The 18,532-nt window shown below is 47.9% G+C and overlaps 1 protein-coding gene and 1 non-coding gene across 4 annotated transcripts in view; one reads left to right on the top strand and one right to left on the bottom strand.

Moving 5' to 3' along the window:
* The window catches only part of DLEC1 (DLEC1 cilia and flagella associated protein), an 87,093-nt gene that overhangs the window by 5,173 nt on the left and 63,388 nt on the right, over nt 1-18,532 (bottom strand). For 2 of the 3 annotated variants that reach the window (XM_060110389.1, XM_060110388.1), the window contains exons 20-27: nt 7,903-8,056; nt 7,369-7,479; nt 6,275-6,405; nt 5,599-5,781; nt 4,739-4,809; nt 4,125-4,276; nt 2,799-2,917; nt 2,205-2,275 (exon numbers count right to left, since the gene is read on the bottom strand). In XM_060110389.1, the coding sequence (XP_059966372.1) occupies nt 2,205-2,275; nt 2,799-2,917; nt 4,125-4,276; nt 4,739-4,809; nt 5,599-5,781; nt 6,275-6,405; nt 7,369-7,479; nt 7,903-8,056 (992 nt within the window). Of the gene's footprint in view, nt 1-2,204; nt 2,276-2,798; nt 2,918-4,124; nt 4,277-4,738; nt 4,810-5,598; nt 5,791-6,274; nt 6,406-7,368; nt 7,480-7,902; nt 8,057-18,532 lie in introns of all 3 variants that reach the window. The other variant, XM_060110387.1, reaches the window with a different exon arrangement.
* On the top strand, nt 16,927-16,999 carry TRNAW-CCA (transfer RNA tryptophan (anticodon CCA)). The gene has a single exon. It is a non-coding gene; the product is annotated as a tRNA-Trp (tRNA).

Genomic DNA, 18,532 nt, shown 5'->3' with positions numbered 1-18,532 from the left:
GGCTTATGCCATCGGCTCCATCAGCCCTTGCCCTCTGGATCACAAGACCAGGTTTCATGTCCAGATGCAGAAATCCGACTCCCTGTGTGCTCTCCCCACACCCTCCTTTCCTTCTGGCCTATTTGCTGACCCCTGGCCCCTTCACCCGCCGTGTCCCCTGCCTCCTCCCCTCCATCCTTTAGCGCCCGCCTGCTTTCACTTCCTTCCCCAGCCAGGCGAGTCTCTGGGGGCTGCCACTGGCAACTGTCTGGCCAGGATTCTCATCTCTCTCTTTGCCCCCATCCTTGTACCCACTGGGCAAAAACCTAACCCTGGGGGAACGGAACCGACCATCTAGGCCCCAGTGAGCAAGTCCCCCGCATTCTAAACAACGTGCCACTCCCATAAATATGTCCCCAACCTAAACTGTGCCCCCACTCTGCCCATCACTGTTTCCTGCTCAGCCGTCCCTGCCTACCTGCACCACGACACTGTCTTCCCTGATCTCCTCTGGCACTCCGTGGATGGTCCCACCTCACCTCCCAGAAGAAAGTCCCGCCCGGAGTCCCCCATCTGTCTGCATCTACCCCATCCCTACACCCCTCTTCTCAGGGGCCAGATGTGTCCCATCTCCCCTCTCTCCTGGCTGCTTCCCCACAGCACTTAAACAAGCTTCCCTCTGCCAGACCTTTCCAGTACCACCTTTCCTCTCCACAGCAAGCTTGGAGGACGAACAATCCATGAGCGACTCCCCCCCACTCCCAGCTCACCTCGGATTCATGGCTCGCCCCTGGGGAATGAATGCCTGGTGAAAACATGCCCACGCAAGGTCCCCGAACTTGTAGTCCCCAGGGTTACTACCTGGTATCTGCCTCTTTCTCGCACGGAATCACTCTCACCAAGGCCACCAATGGCCTCCATACTCTCAAGTTCAGAGGACAATCTCACTTTCAGGTAAGGAGAAATGTGCATGTGATGATGAGCCCCAAGGAAGCAACGGTAACCAGGAAAGTAGAAGAGAAATCCCAAATTAAACAAAGGGGAAACAAGTCACAAAAAGCAAAATGAAGAAAGTAGAAAAATAACAGTGAAATAAATCATCAAATAAGAAGAAATACATAGATTAGGTTTTCTAAGCTCAGCTCTCGGCTGTTTACAAAGAAACACACATCAAAGTCATAAAGAGTGAAAACAGAGGGATGGGCAAAGACATACCATGCAAATGCCAGTACACAACCAGGGGAGCAATGTTGCTATTTGGCGAGGTGGGATTTAAGCACTGAAGGGGCCAAAGAGGAAGGTTACAGGGTGATAAGAGGCATCGTTAGCTGTCAAGTGCATCTAACAATACAGAAGCTAAAAACATACAGCAAAACTACAAACGCCAGAAGAACTTGATAAAGATATGATTAGAGTGGTCCAATACACCCCAAATGCACAGATCCAGTGGACAAAAATAAGCAAGGTCACAGAGTGGCCATTCTCTTCCACCAACAGGATGTTCCCTTGAGTCCCCGAGGAGCTTAAAAACTACAGTGCCCAGGCCCTGCCCCTAGAGACTGTGGTTCACTTGGTCTGGGGTGGCCCAGCCTCAAGGTGCTTTAAATAATCCCCAGGAGACTCTGGTTCTCAGCTGGCCCTGGCTCTTCCTGTGGCCCATACGCTCCCTCAGGCCCAGCTGGGTCACTCTCCTCCTGGCCTCAGCCTGATGGCCCTCGACACAGACCCCCAGCACTCTGGCCACCCCCATAGTTGCACTCAGTGCACTCTACGCTGGCAGCCCATGGTCACGTCCGTCCTGTCCATCAGGCACAGCCCCTGCTGTCCTGTTGCCTCTGTATCCCCAGCTCCTTGTACAGCACCTGGCAAATAGCTCAGGGGCTGCTGGTGGAAGGGAAGAGAAAAGGTGTCCCCTACAAGTGCCTGTCCCTATGCAAAGTGATCCCGACCAGGGGAGGGCATCTGTGGCCCATGGACACTGGGAAACCCCAGGTCCTACAGGCAAGGGCAAGTCCTGTCTTCTCGGATGGAAGTGGCTCTGACAACCCAAGACTGGCTTGGCCACTCCTGACTTTGGCCCTTGGGGGCCTCCCTCCGTACCCCAGCCCACTTGGCTCCAGGTCGCGGGCCATCAGCTTCCCCCACCCCAGTCTTCCCTCCCAGCCTGGCCCACCACGCGGCAGAGCCTGCAGCAAGAGCCCCGGTCTCTCTCGCGAGCATCTCACCACAGGGGCTGGAATTACTCAGGCGAAGGATCCGGGTGACTGTGTCTCCTCCAGAGACCCGGGTGCCGAACCTGGAGACAGGAGACGAGGGTCAGCAGGGCCTCAGCCAGCGCACACCCCACAGGCCAGCTCTCCTGAGAGAGGAGGGCCGGGGCTCAGGCAGGCAGGAGGCCCCACAGCGGTCTGTCTTCAGCCCAGAGTCACCGAGCCCCAGGGCTGGAGGCCCTCCCCATGCGGTGCCCGGTGAACCATGACCCAGGGCTGCTCACCAGTAAACCCCACCCACGCTGCAACCGCACTGACCAACCGCACGGACCCCAATGCAGTTGGAGTGAGGGGTCCCGAGTCCGGCCCCGACCTCGGACCACAGTGACTACTCGCTACTTGTGTCACCGCAAAGCCCTCGGAGATGTGCAGATCACGGCCGTGCCCCCTGAGGCCTCTCTCCTCTGGGGTAGCCCTGGCTTGGGGCTTTCAAGCTGGGTGGCACCAAGTGGCCCTGGGCCGGCGGGACAGCAACGAGTTGGCGTGGGCAGCCCGGGGTGGAGGCCAAAGGGTTAGAGCAGGAGGCGGGCGGGGGTGAGGCAGGGATACCTGACAACAGGCTCCTTCTGGATCTGGTCAGTGGTGTAGTGGGCGGTCCTGTGGGAGCTGATGGGGCAGCCCACCACCGCCATGTGCACCGGGATGACCGCTGGAGGCAGGTCTCCCACCTGCAAACACACACCAGTCATGCGTTGCTCTCGTCACCGGCTGCTACTGCATCCCCTGGCTCCCCATCCCCTCCGTGTGAGGCCCTTCCTCTTCCAGCCAGCCCAGGGTCCCCAAAGCTTGGTCGCAACTGGGCGAGGACTCACTCCCCCGTGTCTGACGCTCACCCCAGACACCCCCAAAGGCCTGGCCTCTCGTCTCTGCTCTCCCGCCCAGCCCTGCGTGCGACTGCACGGATCTCCCAGCCTGAAGGTCTTTGGCCTCTTATGGCCCCTTTGATTAAATTTCTTTGTCTTTTAAATGGAAATAACTTTATTATTTTTCTCTGCTAAGAAAAGGTGATAAATGTCTTTTTAAAATTTAAAATAGAATGTATTTCACCCATGATCCTACCCCACCCCCCAGCATGACTCACTGTTAACATTTTAGTGTACCACTGTCTAGACAGACTTGTGTGCATAAAACACAGATATAAATGAGCATTCTGGGCATGCTTTGTTTTGGTAATCTCTTTTCTCTTTACAACATATAATTTCACTAATGAAGGTTTACAGCATCATTTAATGGGCTGTCCGGAATCCCACTGCATGGATGTAGCCTAATGTTTTCATCCGATCTTCTCCTGATGGACATGGGTGTTTACACTGTTTCCTTTTTTCTCCCCCCTCTATTACAAACAACGCTGAGAAGAAAAGGAAGCCTGGTGTGAATTTATTTGCTCCCTGTGTCCACTTCTTTCCTTGGACAACCTTAATTGTGTGTCCCCAGCGCCCTGCAGAAGCGCCTCCGAAGGGCGGCACACATTGCCCAGCTGGCCTCGCTGTGCACGTGAGCACCTTTCCCCCGCACCTTCACTGACAACTTCTGAACCTTGCTAATCTCACAAAGACTAGTATTTCAGTGGTTTAACTCTCACTTCTTTAGTGACCAGTGTTGGTGACATGTTTCATGTTCACTGGCCATCTCTATTTGTCATTCTTGAATTGCCTATTCAAACCCTTTGCCTATTTGGGATGCTTTTGCCCCCCTTATTGTTAGTTAAGAAACGCTTTGTATATTAAGGTGATCAACTCTTTGTCATTGGGCACAGCACAATTTAAAGCAAATATCTACCATAACTAACCCATCCAATTTACTAAATAGTTCAAGAAAATCTGTGCAATAACTCAGTAGCCTAGGATTTGGGACACGTTTACTTTGTTTACTTACTGTGCAGATGAGGCTGTCCCAGTACTCGCCCCACATGTTCGCACAGGCTGTGAGGTCAATGCCAAGCTGCTGGTGGGCCCCCAGCATGCCCTGGGAGAGGTGGGGAAAGAAGGCAGCTCCTTTCCCGTGGGACAGCATTCTTTCCATAAACTCTGCAGGAGAACCAGGAATGGGGATTCAGGCCCCAGGGCAGGAAAGAGGTCCAAACCCTCAAGCGTCAGCAAAGCATTGAACCAGACAAGCCAACCTACAGCCTCTCCTTGGTCTGGCTAAACAGACCCTCCTCCTGGGAGCCTGGGGCCCAGGGTCCAGCTTCTCTCACCTCCCACAAGGGCTGAGCCTCAGCCCTCCCTTCTGAGCCACAACCCCCCCCAAATCAAAGCCAGGCCCTGTGCACAAGCCGTACGCCCTGGCAAGGGGATGGCCTCGTTTAAAAGAGGGGGCGCTGTCAGGTGGAGGGCCACGGCCATCTCGGGGACCTTGCTAGAAAAGACGCTGAGAAGTGGTCTCTGGTCAGGGTCCCCTCCTGCAGCAACTGGCCCACCTTCTTGGAAGGCCACGCGAAACGCCGCTCTGGCCAGGCCTAGGCTCAGTGCCTGCCCTGGGGCTCTTACCCAGCTCCTCTCGCTTGGCCAAGAGCTCCTGCATCCGAGCCATCTTCAGCAGGGCAGGAGGCATGTCGGGGCTTGACAAGATGGGACATGGAAATCACATCAAGCTATCCGGGCCCTTCCCCAGACCTGAGCCACCTCCCCTGGCAACCAGCATCCCCCCAGGTGCCCAGCGGAGGAAGGTGGCCCTGCCTGCTCCTCCTAGGGGAGAGCTGGTCAGGCCTCCTCTTCACCTCTATCTGTGGTCTTTGCTCCTACTGCATCCCTACCACCCAAAGCATCCCAGCTGCAGGCCGCCTGACAGCCCCAGGGATTGCCTCCCAACAAACTCAGGAGGGCTCCAGGGCAGAGACCCTGATCCCCAGGCTCTGCACCTTGGTGACCCCTGGATGCAAACCCAGCCCAGACTCCCCAACCCTTGTCCAGTCTTCTGCAACAGGCCGTTTCCACTCTTTCCTGCTGACATCTGTCCCGCACTAAACACACGCTAACTTTCTGCAATGGGCCAGTTAATGGCTCAGGAGCCGTTCCTGGTGCCCTGCAACACCAGCAGTCGGTGGTTTTGAAGCTCCCGCCACCACTCCCCCACCACTCCCACCCCTGCCTTAGGAGCTTTGGTGGCGAGGCATCTGCAGCGGGGTGCTGGTAAACAGCCAACCTCTTGGTGTAAATACTTTCACTGCAGTTGATTCCGAGCTACAGCTTTGCAGCGTGCCTCACTGTATCTCTGCGCACAGTTCCCTCCACCTACAATAACTTCTCTCTCATCCACGGGCCCCAGTACCACCTGGCCTGTCTGAAGCCCTCCACCTCAGCAGGCCACATCCTCCCCCGAAGCAGCCTCTGAAAGAAACCAGACTTACAGGCTGGGTTTTTGGTGCAGGCTGTTTGCAGGGCTCCCAAAGTACTCAAACTTGAGGGTAAAAGGGGTCTGTATCGGGGAACAGTTGGTCAGGATGAGCTGGCGATTCACGCGGGTCCGCAGCGGCACTGCTGAGCCGAAGTCCAGGTGGAGTCTCTCTGGGTGGCCTGGCCACAGCTCTGTGCTGAAAACACTGCCCCAAGCCCGTGAGCACCCGGTTACACGCCACCCTCGGCCCTGCCCAGCGAGCCACCTGGGGTGGGGGCGCCAGAGCTGCCCGGAAACCAGGCTGCATCCTCCAAGCCCTCGTTAAGCTGCCACCCCACAGAGACTCCCGCCTTGCCCACCCGTGATGCCAAGAGAGGCCTCAAACCCCCCAGGCTCCCCCTGGCCGGGGCAGACCGGCCTGTCTCCTGGTCGCCAGGCCTCGTGTGGGAAAGCCCAAGGTACCCACAGCCCCATCCCCTGCCGTCTCCCCGCCTGAACACCACGCCTCCGGTGTGTGGGGAAAGACCACAGAGAAGGCGGTGATGGGGTAGGCGGGGCTGTCCCCAGAGAGTCTGGGAGGGGCCTTTTCCCGGCCACAGGAATCACGGGGAGGAGGCTGGTACCACCTCAAGGTCAGTCCTTTGAACGGCTGCCTCAGCCCCCAGGCCCCGGGCCTGCCCTGCGCTCACCTGCTGTTGCTGTCCTCTGCAGAGATGGCGATGGCCACCTGCAGTCCCCGGGGTTTCCCGGAAATGCCCAGAACCAGTGGCTCCTTCATGCCCGACACGTTACAAGGGAGGGCCAGGTCCATCAACTCGTCCTATAAGGAAGCCCACCGGGAGTGCATCACTCAGGTAAAGCCCAGGGCTTGGTCTCAGCAGAGGGGCCTCAGATGGGCTCCCGCAGCACAGGAGGCTGCTTGGGGGGGCGCTCAACCCAAAGGTCTTGTCCAGGCTCATCTCTGTGGAAGGGCTCCCAGACCCTCCGGTGGGCCACTATGCCCAGACCCGGCCTGTCAGCCCACCCCTGCCCGCCCGGAGGCCTGGCCCCTTCCTCAGGGCTCCTGGCTGTGAGTCGGCCCCAAATACCTGGGCAGCCCCACGTGAAGGAGACCCCTCCAAGCAGACCTCTGGAGAAGCCACACATTTATCCTGATGAAGCTGCTACCATAGAAATCAAGCCCTTCCTGCGTGAGGTCTGCTCTGTGCCAGGCCTGGGCCCGGCCGTCACCCTCGAGCTCAGGCTCAGCTGTGTAAGAAAGCCCACCGTCCACATGTTCACCAGAGAGGACTGGGACCTGGGGCTGCTAGCCCCTGCGAGGAAGAAGTTTCTTTCCCCACAAACGGATAGCCGGCAACCACCCAAGTACTGAGCACATTCGGCCCAATGGCCTTCCTGTGGGCTGCACCCAGGAGAAGCTGTGTCCTTCTTGGGAGGAACCTGGGTGCCGCTCAGACTCCCCTGCAGCACCCAGCACAGGGCCGGCCGTGGGCAGCAGCTCTGCTCAGCATCTCCAGGCAGCTGGAAAGCTGGGCCCACATGTTCCAAAGAGAATGGCCTGGCGAGGGCTAAAGGTGGTGCCCAAGGGTGTCAGGGCACATCCAGGCCCTGTGTCCCTAGACAGCAGGCCCAGTGGGAGTGGGGACCCCAGACCCAAATGCAAGAAGTCTCTTCCCCACTGACACAGCCCAGGAGAGGGGTCTGGGGTGGACCTCCTGGCTGGCACAGATGCAGGCAGCCAGGGGAGCTTCCTGGGCACGTAGGCCCCTGAGCCCTCACTCGCCTGGGTATGAGCAGTCAACTCGAGGCTGAACTGGCGCTCCTCACTGGGGCCCAGCGTGCCATGTGTGGGGGAGACTTTTGCTGTGCAGAAGCTTGCTTGGAGCCCCAGGAGCTGGAAGACACATGGGTGGGTCACGTGCTGGGCTTCCACGATGGACCTGGGGTCCAGACAGAGGGCTCAGCTCCGCCGCATACTCTGGGGAGGCTGGCGGACTGGGGGCCCCCAGCAGGGTGGGGTGCTCCTGAGTGGGGATAAACCTCAGGTCCCTCTCCTCTCCTCTCCCACCACAGATGGACCTCATCCCTGTCAGGGGTTCTCTGGACTAAATACGCCAGCCTTAGGGGAACCGGGACAGCTGGCTCCGATGCTCAGGGACGTGGCCCCATCTGCCATGGCACGTGGGGCAGGCGGCAGAGCCAGCCCCAGGGGCAGTAATCTGTTCTGGGAGGTGTCTGGGGGACAATGTCCCCCTCCACACAGGCCTCTGGGGCTGAGGGTTGCAGGCCTAGGGCCCGACAGTGTGGGCTCACCCACCTTGCCCCAGTGGAACTGGGTGGGCAGGAGCGTGCCATTGATGAGTGTGACAGGCGTCTTGGTGGGCACGCCCAGGTAGAGGTTGGTGACCTCCACCTGGCTGCTCTGCAGGTACACGTAGGGCTCCTGCACCTCGGCATACACAGGCAGGTGGCTGGAACACAAGGAAATAAAAGTCATACTCAACAGAAAGGAAGAATTAAAACTCCTCCCTATGTGCAGATGACATGATGGTCTATGTAGAAAATCCCAAGGAATTGATTTTTTTTTTTAAATCTTAGAACTAATGAGTGAGTCAGCAAAGTGACAGGGTAAAAATCAACACATAAAAATCAATCACTTTTTTTTTTTTTGGCTGTGCCAGGAGTCTTGTGGGATTTTTAGTTCCCTGACCAGGGATCAAACCCAGGCCCTCGGCAGTAACGCACGGAGTCCTAACCACTGGACCGCCAGGGAACTCCAAAATCAATCACATTTTTACAGGCTAACAAAGAACGTGTAGAAACAGAAGTTAAAAATATAATACCATTTATAATTGCTCAAAAAATTGAAATACTTTGGTAAATATCTAATAAAACACGTATAGAATTTGTGTGCTGAAAACTACAAAAACACCAATGAAAGAAATTGAAGATGACTATAAATAGAGAGGCATAAATCATGTTCATGGATTAAAAAACTCAACACAGATGTCAATTCTCCCCAAATTGATCTATTAAGTTTAACACAATTCTTATCAAACTCCTAGCCAGGATTTTTGTAGATATAGACAAGCTTATAATAACATTTATATAGAAAGATAAAGGACACAGACTAAAACAATTTTTAAAAAGAATAAAGGGAAATTACTGGATGTTAAGACTTACTATACAGCTACAGCAATCAAGATAGTGTGTTACTGGTGGAGGGTTGTATACAACAGATCAATGGAACAATGTAGAAAACCTAGAAATAGACCCACACAAATATGTCTGAGGGTATTTTTTTTCTTATATAAGGAATGGAGATAACATGCATTTTGCTTTTAACTTTTTATTTTGAAATACTGTAGATTCACATGCAGCTGTAACAAAAACAAATACAAAGGGATCCAATATACTCTTCACCCAATTTCCCAATAGTAACATCTTGCCTAACTATAGCACAATGCCACAAGCAGGAGACCAAGATGGATACAATCCAGCAATCTTATTCAGACCCCATCAGGTTTACATGGACTCGTTACTTCTACGCAATTTTATCACATGTAGATACACATGACACCACCACAGTCAAGACACAGAACGGTTCCATTACAAGGATGTCTCACGCTATCTTCTTTTTTTTTAACCTCCTCCTCACTCCCATTTTTTTTTTTTTTTGGCCATAAATTTCTGAGTGCTGTTCACTTTGTTCAATAATTAAGGATTCTTCCAAAAGACAAAAAAAAACCTTTACAATCTTGGCCAGCTTGGCAATCCTCAAGAATATCAAGGAAGAAAAGACTTGTCCCCATAAAGAGCTGTAAAATATATTTGAAAATGAGGTTTAATTGCAGTTATCATGCTATCTTTTTATAGCCACAGAACGAGACTGAGATAGGTCATAGATTCAAAAGCCAAACAAAAGATAGAGATTGGCAAAATGTATTTTAAAAAATGATCCCACTGTATACTGTCTGCAAGAGACACCTTAGATTCAAAGACACAAATATGCCAATAGTAAAAGGATGGAAAAATATACTGCAAACAGTACCCAAAAGAGAGCTATAGTAGCTATTTTAATGTGGGATGAAATAGACTTTAGGATAAAAATCGTTACTAGAGACAAAGAAGGGTATTTTATAATTATAAAAAAGGTCAACCCATCAGGAAGACATTACAATTATAAATACACATGTCTAACAACAGTGTTCCAAAATACATGAAGCAAAAAATGACAGGATTGAAGGGAGAAACTGACAATTCCAAAATAATGATTAGAGATTTCAATACCTCATTTTAAATAGTGGACAGAAGAACTAAGCAGAAGATGAACAGGAAACAGAAGACTTAACACTATAAACCAACCAGACCTCTATACAACACTCTATCGAACAACAGCAAAATGCTTCCTATGTGTACATGGAATATTCTCTAGAACAGACCCTAAGATAGCTCATACAACAAGCCTCAGATTTAAAAGGCTGAAATTATACAAAGTATGTTCTCTAACTACAAGAGAATCAAATTAAAAATCAACAACAGAAAATAATTTGGGAAACAAAAATATGTGTAAATTAAACAACACACTCCTAAATAAACAATAGGTCAAATAAGAAATAAAAATTTTTGGTTGAATATGCAAAAATTAGTGAAAAACACCACATTAATTTTAAAAAGGACAAAAATGGCATGATTATTTCAAAAGATACAGAAAAAACATTCAATGAAATCTAATGTTCTTTCATGAGAAAAACAATCAGCAAACTAGGAACAGAAGGGAACTTCCACAACCTGATAAAGGACATCTACAAAAAGCCTACAGCTAATATCATACTTAAAGGTGAAAGACAATGTTTTCCTTTTAAGATCGGGAACAAGGCAAGGACATCCACCCTTGCCACTTTCATTCAACACTGTACTGGAGTATTATTAGGTCCATTAGGCAGGAAATAGAAAGGAAAGGCATCCAGATTGGAAAGGAAGCTGTAGGAACTTCCCTCGTGGCTCAGTGGTTAAGAATCTGCCTGCCAATGCAGGGGACACGGGTTCGAGCCCTGGTCCGGGAAGATCCCACATGCCACACAGCAACTAAGCCCATGCGCCACAACTACTGAGCCTGTGCTCTAGAGTCCGCGAGCCACAACTGCTGAGCCTGCACACCACAACTACTGAAGCCCATGCGCCCTAGAGCCCACGCTCCACAACAAGAGAAGCCACCTCAATGAGAAGCCCATGCACCACAGGAAGAGTAGCCGCCGCTCGCCACAACTAGAGAAAGCCCGTGCACAGCAACGAAGACCCAACACAGCCAAAAATAAATAAATAGATAAAAATTTAAAAGAAAAAAAAAAGGAAGGGAAGATGTAAAATTATCTCTAAATGTAGACGACATGATCTTCTATTTAGAAAACTATTAGAAGTAATGTGTTCAGCAAGGTTGTAGGATACAAGGTCAATATACAAAAAACTATTTGTATTTCTACACACCCACAATGAATAATAATAAAATGTGATTAAGAAAAGTCCATTTCCAAAAGCATCAAAAATGATAAAATACTTAGGAATAACTTTAACAAAAAAAGTACAAGACTTGTACACTGAAAACCTCACTGAAAGAAATGAAAAGACCTAAATAAATGGAAAGACATTTCATGTTCAAGAATGGGAAGACTTAATGTTGTCAGGATGGCAGTACTCCCCAAACTGATTGGCAGATTCAGCACACTCCCTATTAAAATTCCAGCTGCTTCTTTGCAGAAATTGATAAACTGGTCCTAAAATTCATACAGAAATTCAAAGAACCCAGAATAGCCAAAACAATCTTGAGAAAGAAAAACAAAGTTGGAGAATTCATACTTCCTGATTTCAAAACTTACTATAAAGCCACATTAACCAAAACAAGGTTGATATGGCATAAGAACAGACCTATAGATCAATGGAACAGAACTGACAGTCCATAAGTAAACCCTCATGTTTACAGTCAACTGATTTTTGACAAAGGGTGCCAAGACAATTCAATGGATAAAGTAAAGTCTTTTTAAGAAACGTACTGAGACAACTGATTATCTAGTTGGAAAAGAATGAACTTGGATTCTTTTCTCACACCATACACAAAAACTAACTCAAAATGGATCAGAGGCCTAAGAATAAGAACTAAAACTATAAAACTCTCAGAAGAAAACATGTGAGTAAATATTTGTGACATTAGGCAATGGTTTCTTAGATATAACACCAAAAGCACAAGCAACAAAAGAGAAAAATACATAAACTGGAATTTACCAAAATTTAAAACTTTTGTGCTTCGAAGTATACACACCATCAAGAAAGTGAAAGGACAATTCTCAGAATGGGAGAAAATATTTGAAAATCATATACCTAATAATAGACATGTATCTAGAATATAAAGAACAACACTTCCATCTCAAAAAAAAGAGGGAACACTTGTATCTCAATAATAAAAAGACAAATAACCTTATTTTTTTTAAATGGGCACAGAATTCAAGAGATAGTTCTCCAAAGAGGATCTACAGATAACCAATAAGCATATGAAAGATGCTAAACATCATCTGCCATCAGGAAAACTCAAATCAAATCCTCAGTGAAATATCACTTCACACACACCAGGATGAGTACCACTGAAGGATAGATTGTAACAAGTGTTGTTGAGGAAGAGAAGAAATAGGAGAGCAGGGTGGAGAAGGATGGAGAGTGGGTCCCGACTGGCAACTATCATATTTGCCCCATATATCATTATTATAATAAGATACACTATGTTAACATTATGCATAATTTGTGAAAAATTTTAAATAAAGAATAAAGTAAATATAATGCTATTCCAATGAGAAAAAAATTAAAAGAAAGGATGTAATCAGATTAACTGATAAAACAGAGGAGAACAAAACTAATACTTAAGACCCCTGGAGAAGGCCAAGCAGAGATTCCGTAACAGTGGAATGAGAGGCATCACAAGGCAGGGTGGGCTGTGGGGAAAGAGCAGGGGATGTAACTGAAGGACCGCTGGGAGATTTATCGTGGCGGGTTCAGCTATACTGGCTCCCAGAGCTCAGGCATCACACAGAAGACTGGTAAATCCTGCAGCAGGATTTACCCCACCCGCAGTGAAGAATGTGGGCATGGCCCTGGAGAGAGGTCACAGCAGATCCTGCAGGAACACTGGGCTTCTCAACTGTCTCCGAGGGAAAACGACCAAAAAGATCCTATTTATGAAGGAAGGAAGGGACTGATTCGTGTAGCTGGCCAGTGTGGGTTTCCTCGACTGTTTGTCTTGGGCTGTTTTCCCCAAAGCCCCCTTCCCTTTACGGGATTCAGGAAGCTGTCTGCTCTGAGGGTACTCACACACACTCACACACACTCAGTCCTGGGAGGAGGACTCCATCCACACCTACACCCACATACTCAGAGGAAACTGACACCACCAGCTCCTTATGCAAATCAACTTCCTGCTTCAGAACAGGAATGGGCAGCCAAGGATTCTTAGATGTAGAAAGAAACCCAAAAAGTGAAGAAAGGGCCTCCCTGGTGGCGCAAGTGGTTGAGAGTCCGCCTGCCGATGCAGGGGATACGGGTTCGTGCCCCGGGCTGGGAGGATCCCATGTGCCGCGGAGCGGCTGGGCCCGTGAGCCATGGCCGCTGAGCCTGCGCGTCCGGAGCCTGTGCTCCGCAACGGGGGAGGCCACGGCAGTGAGAGGCCCGCATACCGCAAAAAAAAAAAAAAAAAAAAAAAAAAAGTGAAGAAAGATTCCAAACCAGAATCTGAGGAAACTAAAATTAGTTTCCTCGGGGTAATCTGAGAGGCTGTTGAATCCATAAGACAATAACAGATGACTACAGAAAAGGAACAATTCATAAAAAAAAAAAAAAAGCTTGAAATTGAAAAGCATGATTGCCAAAACAAGGGTATCCACCAGAGACTGAATTAGTGACCTGCAGGGCCAAGGGCATATCCCTGAGCGAGGAGAAAAACCCCAAGAGATGGAAAATATGAGGAAAATGGTTAAACTCATGCAGTATAGATCCAGCAGGTTTGTGGTGGACTGTGGTAGCTATTGTTTTTACTGTCCAGCAAGCTTTCCCACCTGCCTCTTCTGGAGCTGGATCCTTGCCCCCTGCCACAGGGAGGTAGGGTCTGTGAGGGGAGGTGACCAAAGAGATCCATTCAGAGTGTATCTCTGGAGAAAGCGGATTTCATTTTTCACAGAGGTTATTAAGCTGGGAGTGTGTGAGCCTGGAACTCTAAGTGGCCCCCTTCCCTGGGGCATTGTGGCCAAGGGCCCCTGCCAATAGGGGAGAGAAAGGCCAACAAAGAGAGAGAAGCAGAGTTGAAGGATGGGGTGGGTGCAGGAGAGGGAAGGAGGGTGGACAATGAGAGAGAAGTAGAAGACCAGACAAAGGAAGAGGCTGGAGCTCTGGATTCGGTAGGGCAGGAATGCCCAGGTACATGAGCCAATGGTTCCCCCTTTTTGCCTAAATTGATGTGTTTCCCTCACTTGCAACTGTAAACGTTCTGATTAATACAAGGTCCTTTAAGAAGAAAGAATAGGGATAAGAAAAGAAAGGAAATAAGCAGAGACTGAATAAAAGGTATTCATTCTGCCTGAGGAGAAGACAGACTTAACCTTCTTATTTAAGGATCATGAAGAACCACGCAATTACCGGTGGGTTTGAAAAGACTCATACTTAGACCCATAATGTTAGTTGTAGAAAAGCACATTTGAATGATACATTGCTGGTACTTTCCCCCCTGTTGCTGGTCCAAGTACCAAAAGTCTGAGAATATCTGTCACTGTGAGAGTCTGGGGTGATGGGCATCTCATACCCTGGAGGTGGAAGTATAAAATGGCACATTCTCTTTGGAGGATAATTCAAGTATTCATGAAGATTTAAAGTGAGCAGTTAAAGTTTTTATAACAAAATACATGCAGAAATGACTACAAAACAAATATACAGTTTAAATATCTATACAGTTTAAAGAATAATAATAAAAAGAACATCTGTGTACCACCCCAGCCTAGTTTAAGAAACAAAATGTTACCCCCCGTCAACTTAAGAAAATGAATATTATGCTTCAAAATAGTTTGAGAAGGGTTGGGCGGAGAAATGGATGAGGCATGTGAATGAAGCAGTATTTGTCGTGATTTGATAATTACTGAAAGTAGATGTTGGATACACAGGGGTTCATTATACTATACTATTTTTATGTACGTAAGAAATTTTCCATGAGAAAGGAAGGAAGGAAGGAAAGGAGGGAGTGAGGGAGGGAATATCGTTAATAACCTTCGAAATCTCCAGTGTGTTCCTCCCAGAATACAATGGTATTTGCTCATTTAAAAATGCCATGTATACACTCAACTAATATTTGACAAGAGAGCCAATAATATCCTAAACAGGAACTTCCCTGGTGGCGTAGTGGTTAAGAATCTGCCTGCCAATGCAGGGGACACGGGTTCGAGTCCTGGTCCGGGAAGATCCCACATGCCACGGAGCAACTAAGCCTGTGTGCCACAACTACTGAGCCTGTGCTCTAGAGCCCATGAGCACAACTACTGAGCCCACGTGCCTAGAGCCCATGCTCCGCAACAAGAGAAGCCACTGCAATGAGAAGCCTGCGCACTGCAACGAAGAGTAGCCCCTGCACGCCACAACTAGAGAAAGCCTGTGTGCAGCAACAAAGAGCCAACGCAACCATAAATAAATAAATAAATAAATAAATAAATTTATTAAAAATTTTTTAAAAAAGACTACCCTAAACAGACATTTCTCCAAAGAAGACATACAGATGGCCAATGGGCACATGAAAAGATGCTCAACATCACTAATTATTAGAGAAATGCTAATCAGAACTACAATGAGGTATCACCTCATATCAGTCAGAATGACCGTCATCAAAAAGTCTAAAAATAGGGCTTCCCTGGTGGCGCAGTGGTTGTGAGTCCGCCTGCCGAAGCAGGGGATATGGGTTCGTGTCCCAGTCCGGGAGGATCCCACATGCCACGGAGCGGCTGGGCCCGTGGGCCATGGACACTGAGCCTGCGCGTCCGGAGCCTGTTGCTCTGCAAGACGAGAGGCCACAACAGTGAGAGGCCCGCATACCTCAAAAAAAAAAAAAGTCTACAAATAATAAATGCTAGAGAGGTTGTGGAGAAAAGGGAACCTTCCTACACTGTTGGTGGGAATGTAAATTGGTTCAACTGTTTTGGAGAACTGTATAGAGCTTCCTTAAAAAACTAAAAATAGCATTAAAATATGATCCTACAATCTCATTCCTGGGTATATATCCAGAGAAAAATCATAATTCAAAAAGATACATGCACCCTGATGTTCACTGCAGCACTATTTACAATAGCCAAGTCATGGAAGCAACCAAAATGTACATCAACAGATAAATGGATACAGAAGATGTGGTACACATAGACAATGGAATAATACTCAGCCATAAAAAAATGAATGAAATAATGCCATTTGCAGCAACATGAATGGCCCTAGAGATTTCTTTTTTTTTTTTTCATTTTTGGCTGCACTGCACTGCTTGTGGGATATTAGTTCCCCAACCAGGGGCTGAACCCGGGCCCCAGCAGTGAAAGCGCCAAGTCCCAACCACTGGACTGCCAGGGAATTCCCAAGATTATCATATTAAGTGAAGTAAGTCAGAGAGAGAAAGACAAATATCATATGATATCACTTATATGTGGAATCTAAAAAAAAGGATACAAATAAAGTTATTTACAAAGCAGACACAGACTCACAGACATAGAAAACAAACTTATGGTTACCAAAGGGGATAATGGTGCAGGGGCGGGGAGAGATAAATTAGGAGTCTGGGATTAACATATACACACTACTATATATAAAACAGGTAAACAACAAGGACCTACTGTACAGTACAGGAAACTATAGTCAATATCTTGTAATAACATATAATGGAAAAGAATCTGAAAAAGAATATATTATGTGTATGTATAACTGAATCACTTTGCTGTGCACTTGAAACTAACACAACATTCTAAATTAACTATACTTCAATTTTTAAAAAAATGAACACCTGGGAAAATGTCCTGGGAAAGGACAGTCTCTTCAACAAATGTTGTTGGGAAAACTGGAAAACCACATGTAGAAAAATGAAATTGAACCCCTATCGTACACCACTCACAAAAATTAACTTGAAATGGCTCAAAGACATAAACATAAGATCTGATACTATAAAGCATCTAGAAGAAAACACAGGGAAGAAGTTCCTCAACATCAGTCTTGGGGATGCTTTTTTGGATCTGACACCAAAAGTACAAAAAACAATAAGAGCAAAAATAAACAAGTGAGGGGGACTTCCCTGGTGGTCCAGTGGTTAAGACTCCATGCTCCCAATGCAGGGGGCCCAGGTTCAATCCCTGGTCAGGGAACTGAGATCCCACATACCACAACTAAGCCTGCGTGCCGCAACTACTGAGCCCATGCTCTAGAGCCCTCCCGCCACAACTAGAGAAGCCTGCACGCCACAACCAGAGAAGCCTGTGCATTGCAACGAAGACCCAGCAAAGCCAAAATAAAATAATTAATTAAAAAAATTTAAAAAGTGAGACTACATCAAACTAAAAAGCTTCTGCACAGCAAAAGAAGCAATGAACAAAATGAAAAGACAACCTACCAAATGGGAGAAAGTATTTGCACACTGTGGACAAAGAATGCTGCCTGCCATTTCAGTAAACAAAGGATGTTGCAACCATCAAGCCAGCAGTCACTGCACCTGCCTTCACTAGTGCACCCTGAGGGGAATTCAGGATGGAGAGAGACAAGGTACCAGCCATAAGTAGTTAAGATGCATATTAAAGGAATGATTTCAATAAGCCCAGAATCTTGCATCTTCCCATACACAGAAAAGCACTACATTAACTTGAGATGTCTGTTTCTTCTGATTAGCAATAATCTTTTGATGTTCCCCTGTATGTTGTTTTTGTTTTGTTTTGTTATTTTCAGCAAAAACTCCCATATATTCTGGCTCCTCCCTTACCTCAGAGCTATTTGAGAGGCTGTTTTCTGGACTATAGTCCTCAGTAAGGTCCCAGAATAAAACATAATTCTCAACTTTTAGGTTGTGTGTTTTTTTTTTTTAGTCAGCAATAACACATATCTGATAAGGGGTTAATATCCAAAATATATAAAGAACTCATACAACTCAATAGCAAAAAGCCAAACAAATCAAATTAAAAAATGGGCAGAGGAACTAGACATTTTTCCAAAGAAGACATCCAGATGGCCAATAGGTACACGAAGAGATGCTCAGCAACACTAACCATCAGGGAAATGCAAATCAAAACCACAGTGAGGGGCTTCCCTGGTGGTGCAGTGGTTGAGAGTCCGCCTGCCGATGCAGGGGACACGGGTTCGTGCCCCGGTCCGGGAAGATCCCACATGCTGCAGAGCGGCTGGGCCCGTGAGCCATGGCCGCTGAGCCTGCGTGTCCGGAGCCTGTGCTCCACAACGGGAGAGGCCACAACAGTGAGAGGCCCGCATACCGCAAAAAAAAAAAAAGATGACAAGTGTTGGTGAGGATGTGGAGAAAAGGGAACCCTTGTACACCATTGGTAGGAATATAAATTGGTTCAGCCACAACAGAAAAAGTATGAAGGTTCCTCAAAATATTAAAAATAGAACTACCACCTGACCCAGCAATTCCACTTCTGGGTATATATCCAAAGGAAGTGAAAACAGGATATCAAGGAGATATTTGCACCCCCATGTTTACTGCATTATTCACAACAGCCAAGGTATGGCGTACCCTAACTGTCTGTCAACAGATTGATGGGTAAAGATGATATGGTATATGCATACAATGGAACATTACTCAGCCATGGGAAAGAAGGAAATCCTGCCATTTGCGACAACATTGATGGACCTTGAGAATATTACACCAAGTGAGATAAGTCAGACAGAGA

This window comes from Mesoplodon densirostris, chromosome 10 (genome assembly GCF_025265405.1).
Source record: "Mesoplodon densirostris isolate mMesDen1 chromosome 10, mMesDen1 primary haplotype, whole genome shotgun sequence".
NCBI classification, from domain to species: domain Eukaryota; kingdom Metazoa; phylum Chordata; class Mammalia; order Artiodactyla; family Ziphiidae; genus Mesoplodon; species Mesoplodon densirostris.
Note: the sequence above shows the minus strand (reverse complement) of the source record. Positions and strands in the feature narration are given on the sequence as shown.